The sequence below is a fragment of the Ruditapes philippinarum genome, unplaced genomic scaffold (assembly GCF_026571515.1).
Source record: "Ruditapes philippinarum isolate M1 unplaced genomic scaffold, ASM2657151v2 ctg2731_1_1_1_1, whole genome shotgun sequence".
Taxonomy (NCBI): domain Eukaryota; kingdom Metazoa; phylum Mollusca; class Bivalvia; order Venerida; family Veneridae; genus Ruditapes; species Ruditapes philippinarum.
Genome location: NW_026854348.1, coordinates 32,737 through 47,652, shown reverse-complemented (window position 1 = coordinate 47,652; position 14,916 = coordinate 32,737). Strand labels below are relative to the sequence as shown.

Here is a 14,916-nt window from a genome sequence, read left to right as displayed (position 1 = left end):
TGTTTCATCTTTTACATTTCCATTTATTTGTTTTATTTTTTTATTTTTATTTTTGTATATATATTTTTGTTTTGTTTTATGTTTTCGAGATCTTATTTGTGCGCCTTTTGTCTTTGTTTCATACAGTTCTTGGAATTCTTTTTCTCAGTTTTCAATTTGCTCGGATTCTAATATACTGTTTTATAATGTTTAGAGTTTAGATTCAAGTTCTATGATATGTTTTTTTTTTTTTTTTTTTTTTTTTTTTTTTGCTCTAAGTTTTGAATATGAAATCGAAGAACTTTTAATTTCTAATTTACAAAATTCCAAAAATCTGTTTTTGATACTTTGTTTCTGTAAGCATGCTCGCATTGTTTTATGCATCTTCGATCAATAATTTTTAATCACTATCTTTAAGGCAGAAAGTTTCGTTTTGATGGATTCTTTTCAATTTTGAAAATATTGCATGATGGTCAGTGTATTTAATACAAGCTTGCCTTATATCGGATTTAACTACTTACGGAACTGCATTTTTTCAACTAGCCAGAAGTTTGTTCTACTTTTGTTCTGTACTATTTTTCTTTAGCCACGTATACTGTGTTTTATTATCATTTAAAGGTTTTAAAACATCTGTCAGATTATTTGATTTGATCAAATTTGCAAAACCTTTCCCGGGATCAATTTTTATTTTGTTGTTTGCATTAAGTCTTTCGGATGATTGTAATATTTCATTCATGTCTCCGCCAATATAAATCCCTGAGCATTTTTATAATTATTTTTTATTTTGATAATTCTTTATCGGTATAATGTCAAGAACTGTGAAAACAGGGTAATATTTAGAAGTGAATAACGGCCACGCGCATCTTTAAGAGTGTCAATGATATTAAAATAGATCTATTAATAAAAATAGAGCATCTTCTACTGTTACTTGAGACAAATGAGTTTAATATTTGCCATTCATCAATCATATGATACTCATGACTAGCAAGTTTTATTGCGATCAGGAATATATGTTTCCAATCAAACATGATTAAATCAGTAAATGAAATATATTAACTCCTAAAATTTAACCAAAAACTTTAAGTAGCTTATCTTTATCTCTAGTTTCGCCACGTTGCGCGGGGTGTGGTCGCTAGTGAAACATTTCAAACCCATATTTTCTTGTTAAGCGCTTTATTGTCGCCTTTTGAGTGTAGTATTTCAATGTTAAAGCACAGTAAATCGTTTTGTGTTGTTTCCCTTTTTCTAACGCGAGGCTATTTGGCTTGTTTTTTTTTCTGTTTGCCTCAATACTGCAGACGATAATTTCAATTGTTCATTGTTAACATTAAAGTGATTAGAAAAACACAGCAACTTATTAACATTATCATATTAGTAAAAAAATCACCGATCTTTGTTAATAAACAAAATAAATCGTGCGCTTGAAATATTTGTAAGAAATAGATACTAATTAAGTTATTTTTATCTGTTATCTTATCATAAATGAAAATAGCAAACTGGAATTTGTCATGTTTGCATTATTAAAATAAGCATGTAGCCCATAAAACTCACTCTTAATATATTTATAAATCTAACACAAAAATTAGTTGTAATTAAACATTTCTCCGAGCAATTTTGCCAAAATGTAATTATGTGGACGGTAAAAATTCTCTAACATCTCTCTGGTTTCTGGTAACATTTCGCCCTTCTTTCTCTCCTTAGCCTTTCTTTTATTAGCATGCTGACTTGGATCCGAAATCTTTTGTAAAAATGTTCTGTTTAGTTTTGCTACAAAAAATAAAAGTGTATAAAATACTTAAACCATGCTTATACTATGCTTATACGATTAGGGTTAAGAGAATGAATAGGTGCAAAATAATAATAATTATCAACACCATCTTACACTATTTAAATGTCAATGTTCTGTATTTAAAACAAAAACATATTGGCTGAAAAAGATCATTCTTTTCAAATTATATTATTCACAACAGCAGGTCTCGAGTGCCTCGTTGCAGCTGTAAAATGTTAAATAAGTGTTATTATAAGTTTCTGGCCATACAGGATCATTGATACTGGCACTTAAATTGTTTGAAATCGAGTACCGCTTAAGTCGATACTAGGGACCATAATGGACTTTGCGCCTTTTCATTTTCCCTCATGTACTGAATCAATCAGAACGAATCTACAAATTTCATGTTATTTTGTTGTAATTATTGCTTTCGAGGGATCACTCTTTTGAAGTCGAATTTATTACCTATTTTACATCGGTTTGGAATTTTAATCTTAAGGAATTGACCATTCAGGCCATTGGCCTGAACGATTGATCTTCGCATGAAAACGACAAAGCAATATTAAAAAGCCAATAAACATCACTCAGACCGATATTATTTCGATTCTAAAAGACAAAATAAAGGGTTATCACTAACAAATTTTGTGCATGTGGATATAGTTCTTACAAGGCTAGTATTTTTCCACACCATACTGTCGCTAAGGTATAGACCTATATAGACAAAAGAAATGTTTCACGTTATTCTTCACAGATTATATTATCATTTTTCTACAGTTTAAACATACGGTATAGGTTGGAAGGAATTGTATTTGCATCAGTGCCCAATAAATCACCTTCATCGACCACCTAAGCAAGTTTAAAATAACGTGTTTCGTGTGCCTTACTGAAATAGTTGCATGCGTAGGATAACATCATGAATCTTCTTGCAAAGTTCGTATTTCTTAGAAACATAAGTTATATGAACTATTCTGGATAAAACAACTCGCGTTAGTTTATGAAAGATGTTAGTCAATCATCATAGAATGCATTTTTTATGTTGCACAAAATGTGTTTATTTGCATTTTAACGCAGGTTATATCTTTCTTTGTGTATACTGTAGTAACAAAACCACGAGGCATATAAGGATAGCAAATTAAAGTTTATTATCAATGACAAATGTATAAAATGACCTAAAATTCATTTTCTTATAGAAACATTGATCATCAAGTACTTACATATGTCCAAAAATGAAAATACATTTTCCATATAGGAGACGGTATTATTTGAAAAGTCTTCAAGTTTGATAACCATCACTTGATTACGTGGGAAAACACGGAAATATTCTTTTAAGTGCTGATGATAAACCCCGATCCGCAGTCTTATCTGAAAAAATAAACAAAACTTAAAACTAAAATACACACTGAACTATAAGTTATCAACAATGATAACGTTTATGGACATGAACTTTAGAAATCTATTGCCATTCCCTATTGCTTGTATATGAAACGCTGTGTCTAATCTATTTGTTTCGTTTACGAAATGCAAGCAACTTTTTCTAATATAAAACGTTGACCTTAATCTTGTTTGTGCATGAAACGCTGTTTATAAAGTTTTGATATACGAACATGAACAGCTGAACAAGTCTTTTGTAATATCTCTTAAAATCTATATACTAAAATGAAATGGAATGAAAATAATAAACAACAATACATTTAAAAAGTTAATTCTAGGTATTGATTTTCTATGTATGACTATTTTAATACTGCTTTAGATAATAATGATATAAATCTAGCTATACTGCGACTATAAGTTTATTTTTACAATGCTCAAAAAAATTATGATCACTAGAAATAAGTGTGTGATACAAATCAGAAAAAAAAATGGTAAAGTTCTACTTGTAAACGACTTTGTACCAATGCTCTTTGACGATTAAGAAAACTTCGTAGATCACTCACTCTCACATCTTGGAACGATTACATATTAGCTAAATCCGAATATAACGAAACATGTGGTGACTGTAAGCTAAGATATGTAGCTAAGAAAGGTCAAAACTTGTTTTGAAATTATTTACAGACAAACGCAGGGCTTAATTGTGTAAATTTAACAACTGAAGAGTGATATAATTATTTTTATAGTTTATTTAATTTCGTTGTTAAAGGGACTCCACTGAGGTTTTTTGACATGTCGGGACTGAAAATATTTTTACCAGGTAAATGTACAATTTGATGTAGGTTTATGCCACTAACTTTTGAGCAAAATTTCAGATCATTCGCGCACTTCGTTTTTCCAGAATAATTATTCAAATAGTAAAAACATGACCCAAAAAGAAAAGCGTTTAAACGCTTTTCACACAAATCGGGCTAAGAAAAGCATAAAAATACGATTTATATGTTTTAACTATCTTTGCATATATTTCTTTCTAAAGTGTCCAGGCTCATTTATGTAAGAAATTCAAATGTTATGTTTTTAGGCTATTAAACCTCAGTGGAGTCCCTTTAGTAGTGAGTTTGATGAAACCACAAATGCCAGTGTAATAGCTTATGATAAACTAGAGGCTGCAATCTCTCCCTCAGAGGTCAGTTTGGCCTTAGGTAAACTAAATAAGGTAAAGCCGCTGGTATCTATGACACCACAGCTGAGTTTTTTAAACAGCCTCAGACATACTTATCCCGACTTTACTGGTGTTATACACCAAGTTAAACGAAAACGGTGAGCATATAAACAATAGGTCAATCCCACTTATTACAACTGTGCTAAAAAAGGGTAACTAAACGAACAAAGCAAGTATCGCGGGCCAGCTTACTTCCTTTACTGGGTAAAATATTTACAACTATTTTAGATAGAAGGCTCAATCAAACCGAGCCTGCAACATTTTCAATTTTGCCGTGTTGGGCTTTCTTTAGGGATTCTGTTTTTATCTATTTTGAGAAATAGTGTGATGCAAACTTTGTATCAGGTGAAGAACCAGGCGGGTTTTGCAGTGGTTATAACACTACAGATATATTTTTCCCTCTGTACTCTAATAACCAAATATCTACAAAACCTCGAGGTAATTTTCATACTTTATTATCATTGATTGCAAAAAAACAACATTTGACCGAATAAATAGACAGGCATTATATTATAGTTAACTATATAAATAATAAATAATGTTAGTTCAAAGTTTTAAAGAACAGTCAAATCTTTATATCATGACATAAAAGCAACCATCTAATCCCAATTTGTACTGACAGAAAGTTTTAATGCCCATTCGGTGTCAGGTAGGGGTTACGTCATCACCTTTATAACTTTCTCTACTCTTATATGACTTCAATAATTATGTTAGTGATGCTGCTATGGTTTCTCATGAGAAGTAAAACATTACACTTTTCGCGGACGATTTAGTTCAGATTGCTGAAACAAAAATATAGCTTCAGAGAAATATTAATCGGTTTAAGTGTTACTGCGATGATTGAAATCTAGTTAATCTAAATTAATCTCTATTAAAACAAAAGTCATTGTCGTCAGGGATGGTGTGCGTGCTCATGAAAAATGGTTCTATGGCGTAGTAAATAAACAAGTAACACCTTACTATTAATATATTGGGAAAGTGTTCTTGCCTAGACTGTCATAGTATATTTGTAAAAGAAAACATTATCGGAACAAGCAAACAAAGCTATTTTTCAATTCAAACAAATGTATACCAATTCGAAAAAACCAACAGTATCTTTATTGTTCAAAATCTTTGACTGAAAAATACAACTTATATTGCTATATGGTTCAGAAATCGGGTTGTCTTATGAAGTTCAAGATATAGACAGAGTACATAACAAGTTCTGCCAATATGCATTGACATTAAACTGGTCAACTCCTAATAAGTATGTTTAAGGAGAGTTGGGCCGTTTGCACTATAATGCAATGAGTTCTGAAATCTATCAAATACTGGTTTAGGATTCGGAATAAAAATAGATTACCTTCATTATGTTATAAAGTCCAATACCGGTTGGCAGAAAATAATTTTGATTGTTGGACATTTCAAATTCGGCGTGCACTTTTATTAATGGATCTGGTCATGTTTGGCTTAACCAGGGCGCGATATTGATGTTCAAACATGTCGAGAGGCTCTCGATTCATCTAGCAGACTTGTATTTTATAAAAGTATCAAAATTGACTTTATAAATGAATCATACCTAGATCAAGTTAAAAATTCATATTTCCGGTCACTCACTGTTAAATTAACAGGCGGTTTACTACCCAACACTGCATAACATTGCATTCTTTAATAGTATTCAAATTGATAAAGGATACGCTTTCTCTGTTTTACGGACCTAGATTATCTTGATTTTTACTTACTGAAATTCTATACATAAAATACCAGATATATTGGTGAAAAACACTTCAGGTGAACAGTGTATATCTGTTCTAAGAAAAGCAGATACGATATTATATAAGACATCAGCACGTTTTCTCGACCATGCACTTAAATATATACCTAAGTATGTACATTAAACTATAAAACATTATAAAAGTATTATATGGTGTAATATATCCGATGATCTACGAAATTTTCTAAATATCTTTTGATTTGTTTATGATGTCTGACAATGTTCATATTACAATATACTATGTACATTTTGGTCACATAATTGTTTTTTTAAATGCTTTGTCATGTTTGTTGTATTATGTTGTATTTTGGGCCGGAGGCCCATGTTTCAAAAAAATAAACTTTACTTACTTGATAATTATGAAACGCTGGCACCTTGCTTTGCAACAGTAAGCTGATTATATAAAATATTGAACCTTAATCCTAAGCGCTGATCCTAAGTTAAAAGATGGTGCATTTCATATACCTAACCTTCTCTTGCCTTGGTGAAGGTATCAATCCTGATTTTTACCGCGTGCTTTGTATTTGTATTTCCGATTCTAAGTTTGTTTTGTGTATTCAAAGCAATTATCCTAACCTTAGTATTTTATATGTAGCGCTGACCTTAATCTTGTATTATCTATAAAATTTAAAGACCATTTTTTACAGACGTACATGTTCCACTGGCTGATTCTTGGTTCAGAGTTTCCGCAAGTCCTTACTTTTTTCCTGTTTGTTTTTATCATTTAGAAATAACCAGAAATATTTGAGCTTAAGATATCTTGAATCCGAGTGAAAACGGAAGTGGGCCAGGATATTTTACTACTGTTTTGACTTACCTCATTACTTGTTTGAGGTGTATATAAACAATGGCGAAGAGTGTTGAATTTTAAGCAATCATAAGTTTCCCTGATAATGTTTTTCACACGTTGGTGGAACAATTGAGGGGTGCCATGTCGAAAATACAAATATTCTGAGTATAACCTAAACAAAAAAGAATTAAATGAAAACATAAAACAAACTACATTGTATTAAAATTAATCAACATTAGCAGCATCTGAAAACCCCCTTTCTAAAAAAGAAACAAGAAAATAGGCTCCAAATTTAAGGATTCAATTCAAATAATGCTAGAGTATGTTCCACTAAATTTATATATTTCATTCCTCATCAACTTTAAATGAAGAGTTGTCAAAACTAACATAATGCAAACCCTGGAGGCAATATTTTCAGGCATATAAAATATGGAAAATTGTATTTAACCTGTTGACTAGAGTTTCATTTTGACGTAATTTCAAAATAAAAATAGCAACGCAAATAGAAAAATGTTAAGATTTGTCGCACAACTAACATGGATTTAAAGGATTAGAGTTTGCAATTATGAGAATTTAATTATTAAGACTTTTTTACTTACACACATTTTAAATTATTGCTAGAATAAAAACAGAAATAAATGTTGAAAAGTGCTGTCTATTGATTTTCGATACCGATCGATGATATAATCAATTCTGTACTTTATTTATTCATAAATAAAATAAATTAATAAATATAGAAATAGAGAAAAACAGAATACCTAAAGAAAGTCCAACACAAAAAATGTAAAATATTGCAGGCTCGGTGTGATTGAGCCTAGTCCATGGACGGTACTGGTAGGTGCAATTTACCGGCCACGCCCCCTAGCACCGGCGTAAGCAGGATTCAACATTTTAACATTAAATGGTACAATTTTGAATTTAGAAACATCTGCAGATGTGTTCACACGGCGGTTTTCATGGAACCTTCAATGTGACACAGTAGTGTAAGAGTAATGGTTAGGTGTTCGTTGTATTTATAAATGATTTTTTTGTCAAGTTTTAAAGGGATACTTGAATGAGGCAAATGAATGACAAAAATATTAAATTGATCTTATTAACTCAAACGATGCTAAAATGACATTTTTAAAAGTCCTAGCATTAATTTTTGTATATTTACTGTATATTTTAGACTTGAAGTAAGACTCCGACAAAGTCACTTAGTCATATAACTAAAAAACTCTTTTGAAATGACATAAAGACAGATATTGTTGATATTAAAAGATTAAAAAAAGTCTTAGTCGGTATAACCGCCTTATAAAAACATCTTTAGATGTTTCTAAATTCAAAATTTCACCATTTTCGTGTACAATGTTGAATTCTGCTTTAGCCGGTGCTAGGGGGCGTGGACGGTAAATTGAACTTTCCAATATCGTTCATGAACAGGCTCAATCAAACCAGGCCTGCAATATTTTCAACTTTGTTGTGTTGGAATTTCTTTATGGATTCTGGTTTTCTCTATTTTAGTCATTAACAGGTACTTAAAACGTTTTTATAGTTCCCTATAACAACTATTGTGAAATCTTAATGCTCGAACCAAGTGGGTCAGGTGTGAAACCCACCATTTTATTCTTTTTAAGGAGAACAATTTTTTCCTATTACTGCTTAGTGTATTTATTTCCAGGACGTTTATAGAATATTGAAAGAAAAAATCAAATCAAAGAAATGAAAACTTTGCCTGTGTCTCCTTTTAAAAGTTGAACTCGAAGAAAGTTTATGTTGTTTTTCAGCAAGGAAGGGGAAGGGAAAATTAAATGCAACATAGGTTTTTACAAAAAATATCCTAAACAAGACCAACAGGGAAATCCATTACGAGATGTCGTTAACTAATTTCGGCTGTTGGTCACTGATATATGAATACAGTTATAACTAATCTTTATTGGCTATGTTTATGTTAAATTAAAATCGCCCAACAAATAAATATTATAACATGAAATGTATTATTTTTTTATTATTCGGTACCATAGGAAATATTGGAAATATATTCACAGGTGTGCTTTAAGTTTTATAGATAGATAGATAGTTTATATTCCGAACCTGTCATATCATTCAATATTGCAGTTTGAGTTGAAATATTTTGTCTTTGATCGTCAAGCAAGACTTAACCGACGTAATTAACACTGATTGACATTGAACGTATAGATAATGGGAAAGAAATTGAACTTGGGCGAGCAAGAAAGAGGACATTTTCTTATACGTCCAGTCAAAAAGAAACAACAGCTAGTGTCTCCAGTCATTATAAATCATTCCGAATTTTCGTTTACTACCTGTACAATGCGGTGAGTGAAATCCAGGACCGACAAGCGGGAGACCAAAAGGGTCAATCTTGACGGGCGATTACCCATTGCTACCTCCTATCCATCAACCCCTCGCAGAGCAGTGTAACAGATGACCCGTTGCCATACGTATTCTTTGTGTACCTCGTGTCTTGGCTACAGCCTAACGCTACGCAACAAAAACAATTACAGCAGATGGATCATCGATATAATCACAATCATTTCAAGCAACACATGCCAAAGACAACTTGAACGTGGCGTCAATTGTACTAAACATTAGAGCCGATTTTAAGCAAATCAATAGGAATTTTGAAATTGTCTAAAAATCGGCGGAAGATATAAAACTCGAAAATAGTCAGATAAAAACGGTAAATGTAATCGTCCCAAGTAAAAGTGACTCTTTGTACTGAAAAAAAAACTCGATCAAAACTCGAAAATCGAATCCAAACACGAAACAAATAGAAATACATATTCGCAGAAATTATTTTTAACTGGATAAGGAGAACAACGCATTCGTCAACATCCAACCAACAACAATTTAGACGGAGATGCATGAAATATCAAAGCCACCTAGAAACTTCCTTGACGAGCTGAGATAGCCATGCTTGAAAAGCTTAACTGACAATCGAGCCATGATAAAGTACTTAATGCTGACAAGGAAAAACGTTAGCAAAAATGGTTGAGTGATTGAGTTGAGGGCTCAGATATATGGAAAAAATGATAATATTATTTCCTTATATTTCGCCAGAGAGATCACCTTAATACAAAGCACTTGACACAGATGGCATTGAACTACATAAGAACAGTATAAAGAATAAAATGATGAACCACCTTGCTGAGGCGATCTTAACCTGTTGAAGAAGTAGACTTTCCATTAGAAAAACACTAATTAAATATCTGGAATGTTTTATATGCATAAAACAATAAATACAGTATTATCAATAAAACAAGTCCTTTATATAAATATGTTGAACTCGAGACATTCAAATTCTGAATGGCCGATTATTTCGAGATACCAAAGGCAAAATCTCGTTCACGTATTAGGTACAATGGATTATTTCATAAAGTCAACGGGTTACCAGTATTCAGCCGCTTTTGCAAACGTGCTCTAGGATTTTTGCAGACGTACATGTAGTCTAAACCAGAACGTAGTTTACTTTTACTCGCGTCGCAAAAGTAGATAAACTTCAATTTCAGTTTATTACAAAATAAAATGTATTAAGATCTGGACTGTATAATAACATATCCCAAATGAGAGTTATCCTAGGCAATACTATCTAATGCTATATATATATCAAATCCATATTCGTACAAAACATCTGTAAAATTGATAATCTATATATATATATATATATATATATATATATATATATATATATATATATATATATATATATATATATATATATATATATATATATATATATATATATATATATATATATATATATATAGGTAAACATGGATTATCAATTTTACAGATGTTTTGTACGAATATGGATTTGATATGCTTGGATTTCTCGAGGAGTTGAAATCATACAAACTTTATGGCAGGCATAACTGATGAATAGAGTCAACGATCGAGCTTATCAAACAAGTCTCTTCAAGCCAATAATTATAGGCGCTTCATATCTAGATAAAGATATTTGTCTATACATCTGCTTTATAAACCAAAAGACAATTAGACAATTTTAGATGCCCTGGTCACAATCAAATGGTCGACAGAAGACGTAACTAGAATATTGTGTGACAATCCAGGTATTATCAATGTTTTCTTTATGACCATGCTTATTGTGTAAAGGAAGAGTATGATATTTCGCTTGTAAGTAAATTATACGATGAACTGAGAACCCAATGTTTTATTTAAACTTGGCTCCACCGCAAACCTAAATACCGAAATATTTTAAACAATTATGTCATGTGATGATGAGCAGAGCATTTTCGCTCTTTAAAACTATTCATACATAAAGCTTTTGAAAAAAAAGGAAATTCATATGTTTATAAAAAATGTAGGAAACATCTAAGTATATCTTTTTTTATTCGAGAATGGATTTAAATGCTGTTCAATGCTTAACAAATTATTAAGCGATCAATGTCGAAGAACACGAATAATGTATAACATTATTGTGCATTGAACTATACCTTTCTTTAATTCAACTGTTTAAATGTCCATAATAATGCTTTTTCTTATGCACTTATTCTAAAATGTTAACTGCATATGTGATGATCATGCCAAGTATCTGTACATGAACTATTTATGTTTGATGCATCATTTTTTTAATAAATAATAATTTAACAAAACTGTACAATATTATGTGTATCGTCGGCCGGAAGCCTTTTACTAAATTAAATATAAAACGTATGTTTTGTTATGCTTTTTAACAGCAAACATCCTAATTATATAAGTGAAAGTATACATTTTATCTTCTCCTATCGCACCTGATACGAGGCGGCGTGAGAGATATTGCACATTTCCATAATCTTTCACGAATATACCCAATCTAACCGAGTCGTTAATTTTCAAATATTTTCATTGTTTTCCTTACCGTATAGAGATTTCCCACTTTTACGATATTTTATTTAGGAAAACGATTTTGGTTTTTAAAATTAAAATATATATACCTTTCTACAGGATTTCTTAACATGGCAATAATTTTTGTGTTTGGATTCAAGTGATGTATGTAGTCAGCATTTGTATATAGAGGTTCCGAAAGGTTTCTGAATTGCGGCAATTTCGTCCAGTAATCATTGTCCCACAATGTTGAGGCTGAGCAATCTCCTGTTATAATATGCAAGAAAAAAAATGTGAAAAGTCGTCCATGATTCCCAATCAAATATCATTACAAGAAAGCATAGTTAAGGCTTTAAAATCGTTTCAGAGCTAACTGTAGAAAGATATTTTTTACTGATCAGACAGTTTCCGAGGAACACAATAAAGCACGTTTCTTCTGCTCTACACATGAAATAAGACAGTTGTGGCTGTGATAAATTGTGAATTGAATTCGAACCGCGTGGCGCACCTTTAAATAATCAATGTACTACTGTGCGCTGTACAATTACAACTGCGTAGACAAAAGTGAATTCGTAAACAACCTGAAGGTATAATTGAATTAAAAGGTTTTTGGGGTTTTTTTTCAGAACATTTGTAATATATTTGCACTTAACGTGATAAAATTTTTCGTTATGGCTCGTAGGACAAATGGAAGACTTCACATCATAGTGTCAGACACTATAAGTATAGAAACTAGTGTTAAAAGGGTATTTAAAAAAACTTATTAAAGTGATACTCAGGCAAATTAATAACAAAAAATATTAAAATTATTTTATGTACTCAAATAACGCTAAAATGACATTATTTTAAGTCCGAGCATGAATTTCTATATAGTTTCTATTTATTTTGGGTTTGAAACGTGAATGTATCTATATATGTTGAACGAAATTTAGATGCTGACATAATCACCGAGTGGTTTTGAGTGGTTTAAGTTAGGAACTTACCTTTTAATTCTTTGTAAGGAGGAAAGTATTGTTCCTGTGACAGTTTTGTGTTTTATTGCGAAGACATTTACAGAATAGTGAATGAAAAATTCAAAACTACGGCATGAAACTTGCCTGAGTCTCCCTTTGAGTTGAAAATTTTAATTTCTATAAGTACGTCATTAATTTATATTTTGTGTCTAATATCACCCAAACAAGGATCACACATAATAAAAAGATTACCAAAAATGACGTGATGATATCCTGCAGTATCTGTTCTGCTTTGCACTTCAGTCACCGCATTTTCAAAGATTTTTAGATAGTGAGTCAAATTTGAGCTCCCTCCCGTTTTTGTAATATCTGGTTTTCAACAAAGATAGAATAGTCCTATATAATTACAATGGTAAAAAATGAGTGTGTACACTTTAAAGTATTCTAGCTTATTTAAAGCTGCATGTCTCCAAATGAACCAGCATATTTCAAGGAAACCAAACTTGATAAATGATCTAAGATTTTAAGAAAAGTAACAAGATTCAAAATTCAAGTAATAATGTACATGCTTATGTGCGATTAAAGATACAATATTCCTATCCTTGAGTTAAATGTTAATATCACAGAAATTAGTTGAAAATATATGAAATGCATACTGAATATGTCTAATTTGAATAAAAGAATAGATAAACTATATATAGAAATATGTCCCTATTACAGGTCAATTAAAGTTGGTCTTTTCATTAAAAACCGCCAGATTTTAATGGCACTAAATATTTATATTGTAACTACCTATAGTGTGTAGAATTTTAAGCATATCATATCTACTATGTGTGGAGTCAAAATATGTTTACTTTATATTTACAAAGAGACTACCGGTTTGTAGTAATTATCAATATTTTCAAATATCTATTTTTATTTAACTTTTTAACTGTTCATCGAAAGCCAACGGTGAAACTGATAAAGAATGTGCAGATGCCTACTTCTGTTATGGACAAGCTTTGTTAGACTTGGCTCGAATGGAGAATGGAGTGCTTAGAAACGCCCTTCAAGTTTTTTTTTCCACAATCACAACAATAACAGCACCGACTCAGCCATTATTGAAGCTCAAAAGTTTTCTCCGAAACAAAAAGCCAATAGTCGAAACAGTCAGGTAATGTGGGGGGGTGGTATTTGTGTCCTATGTACATATTTCTAGCTATTGCATTGTTAATCAAATAAGAAATATCTTGAAAGTAAATCAAAAAGTATTTCAGTCAAAATTAGATTTGTTGATGCAGGTTCTATCTCCAAACTAGGTAAAATTTCTGTGTGCAGGTTTCCTGAGATAAGGAGTTTCTTTTTCTTTTTCTGTATATTCAGGAATTAATTGGTTGGCCATTCCCAGAATATATGGTTAATTGGTTATTAACGTTTAGTTACTCGAAAAGACAGCTATTGGACTGACTGACACTCAATCTTTCGAAAAACACTGCTACTTAACTTACTTAAATAAATCTATGTATTGCTTTTATTGTCTTTGTCACTAGTTTGTCATTTGTCATTTTGAAGTATTTAAGTAAATATCAATCGTAATAAAGGATAATAATGCCTGAATTGAACAAACATTAAAAATATTTCAAAAATAGTTCAGAATAGAATTCATAGAATTCCATTGCATTTCCTTATGCAATGTGTAATTTGGAATACATCTTAATGGTTATTTTAATATATTTAATGATAAAATGCATTTAATATATGAAAACTATTGCATAATGAAATTGTAGAGAAAACAAGATTACATTTGTGAAGAAAGTGCTATGCCACAGCAATAATTCAACAATAAATAATTTGAACCGTAATAGATTTATTTCATTTTTGTCTCTATACAAGTATACTTTGCCATAATGCAGTAGTGTCTCATGAATGTGGGGTGGGAATGGTCATTTTTTTTCAGCATGTCAAATGAACGCTAATGTGAAGGTGTGTTTAGATACAAAGGCCATAGAGCAATAATTGATTCAAAATATAAGCATTCTATCTTGAGATAAAATAGTATGACCCCCTCGACCTACAATATATTCTTGAATCGTAAATATAATCAATCATGTAACTATTAAAATATTTTTATTTGTTGAAAAGCAAATACGGCAATCCAAAACCAAAACAATTTGACTCACAATAATGACGCCTGTCTATCCAATGAGGTTCTTTAACCACCAACTTCGATACGTCATAATGTTGGATCAGCCTTCTGTGCATGTCGGTCGTTCCACACTT

The 14,916-nt window shown here is 31.1% G+C and overlaps 1 protein-coding gene across 1 annotated transcript; it reads right to left on the bottom strand.

Annotated features, from left to right (window-relative positions):
* Positions 1-1,113: 1,113 nt before the first annotated feature.
* On the bottom strand, positions 1,114-13,020 carry LOC132739894 (carbohydrate sulfotransferase 15-like). The gene is made up of 5 exons (XM_060727731.1): positions 12,910-13,020; positions 11,815-11,971; positions 6,908-7,052; positions 2,962-3,109; positions 1,114-1,746 (listed from the first exon to the last, which is right to left on the bottom strand). Exons 2-5 carry the CDS (start codon positions 11,835-11,837, stop codon positions 1,562-1,564), a joined length of 501 nt encoding a protein of 166 aa, XP_060583714.1. The 5' UTR covers positions 11,838-11,971; positions 12,910-13,020; the 3' UTR covers positions 1,114-1,561.
* Between the last annotated feature and the right edge of the window lie 1,896 nt (positions 13,021-14,916).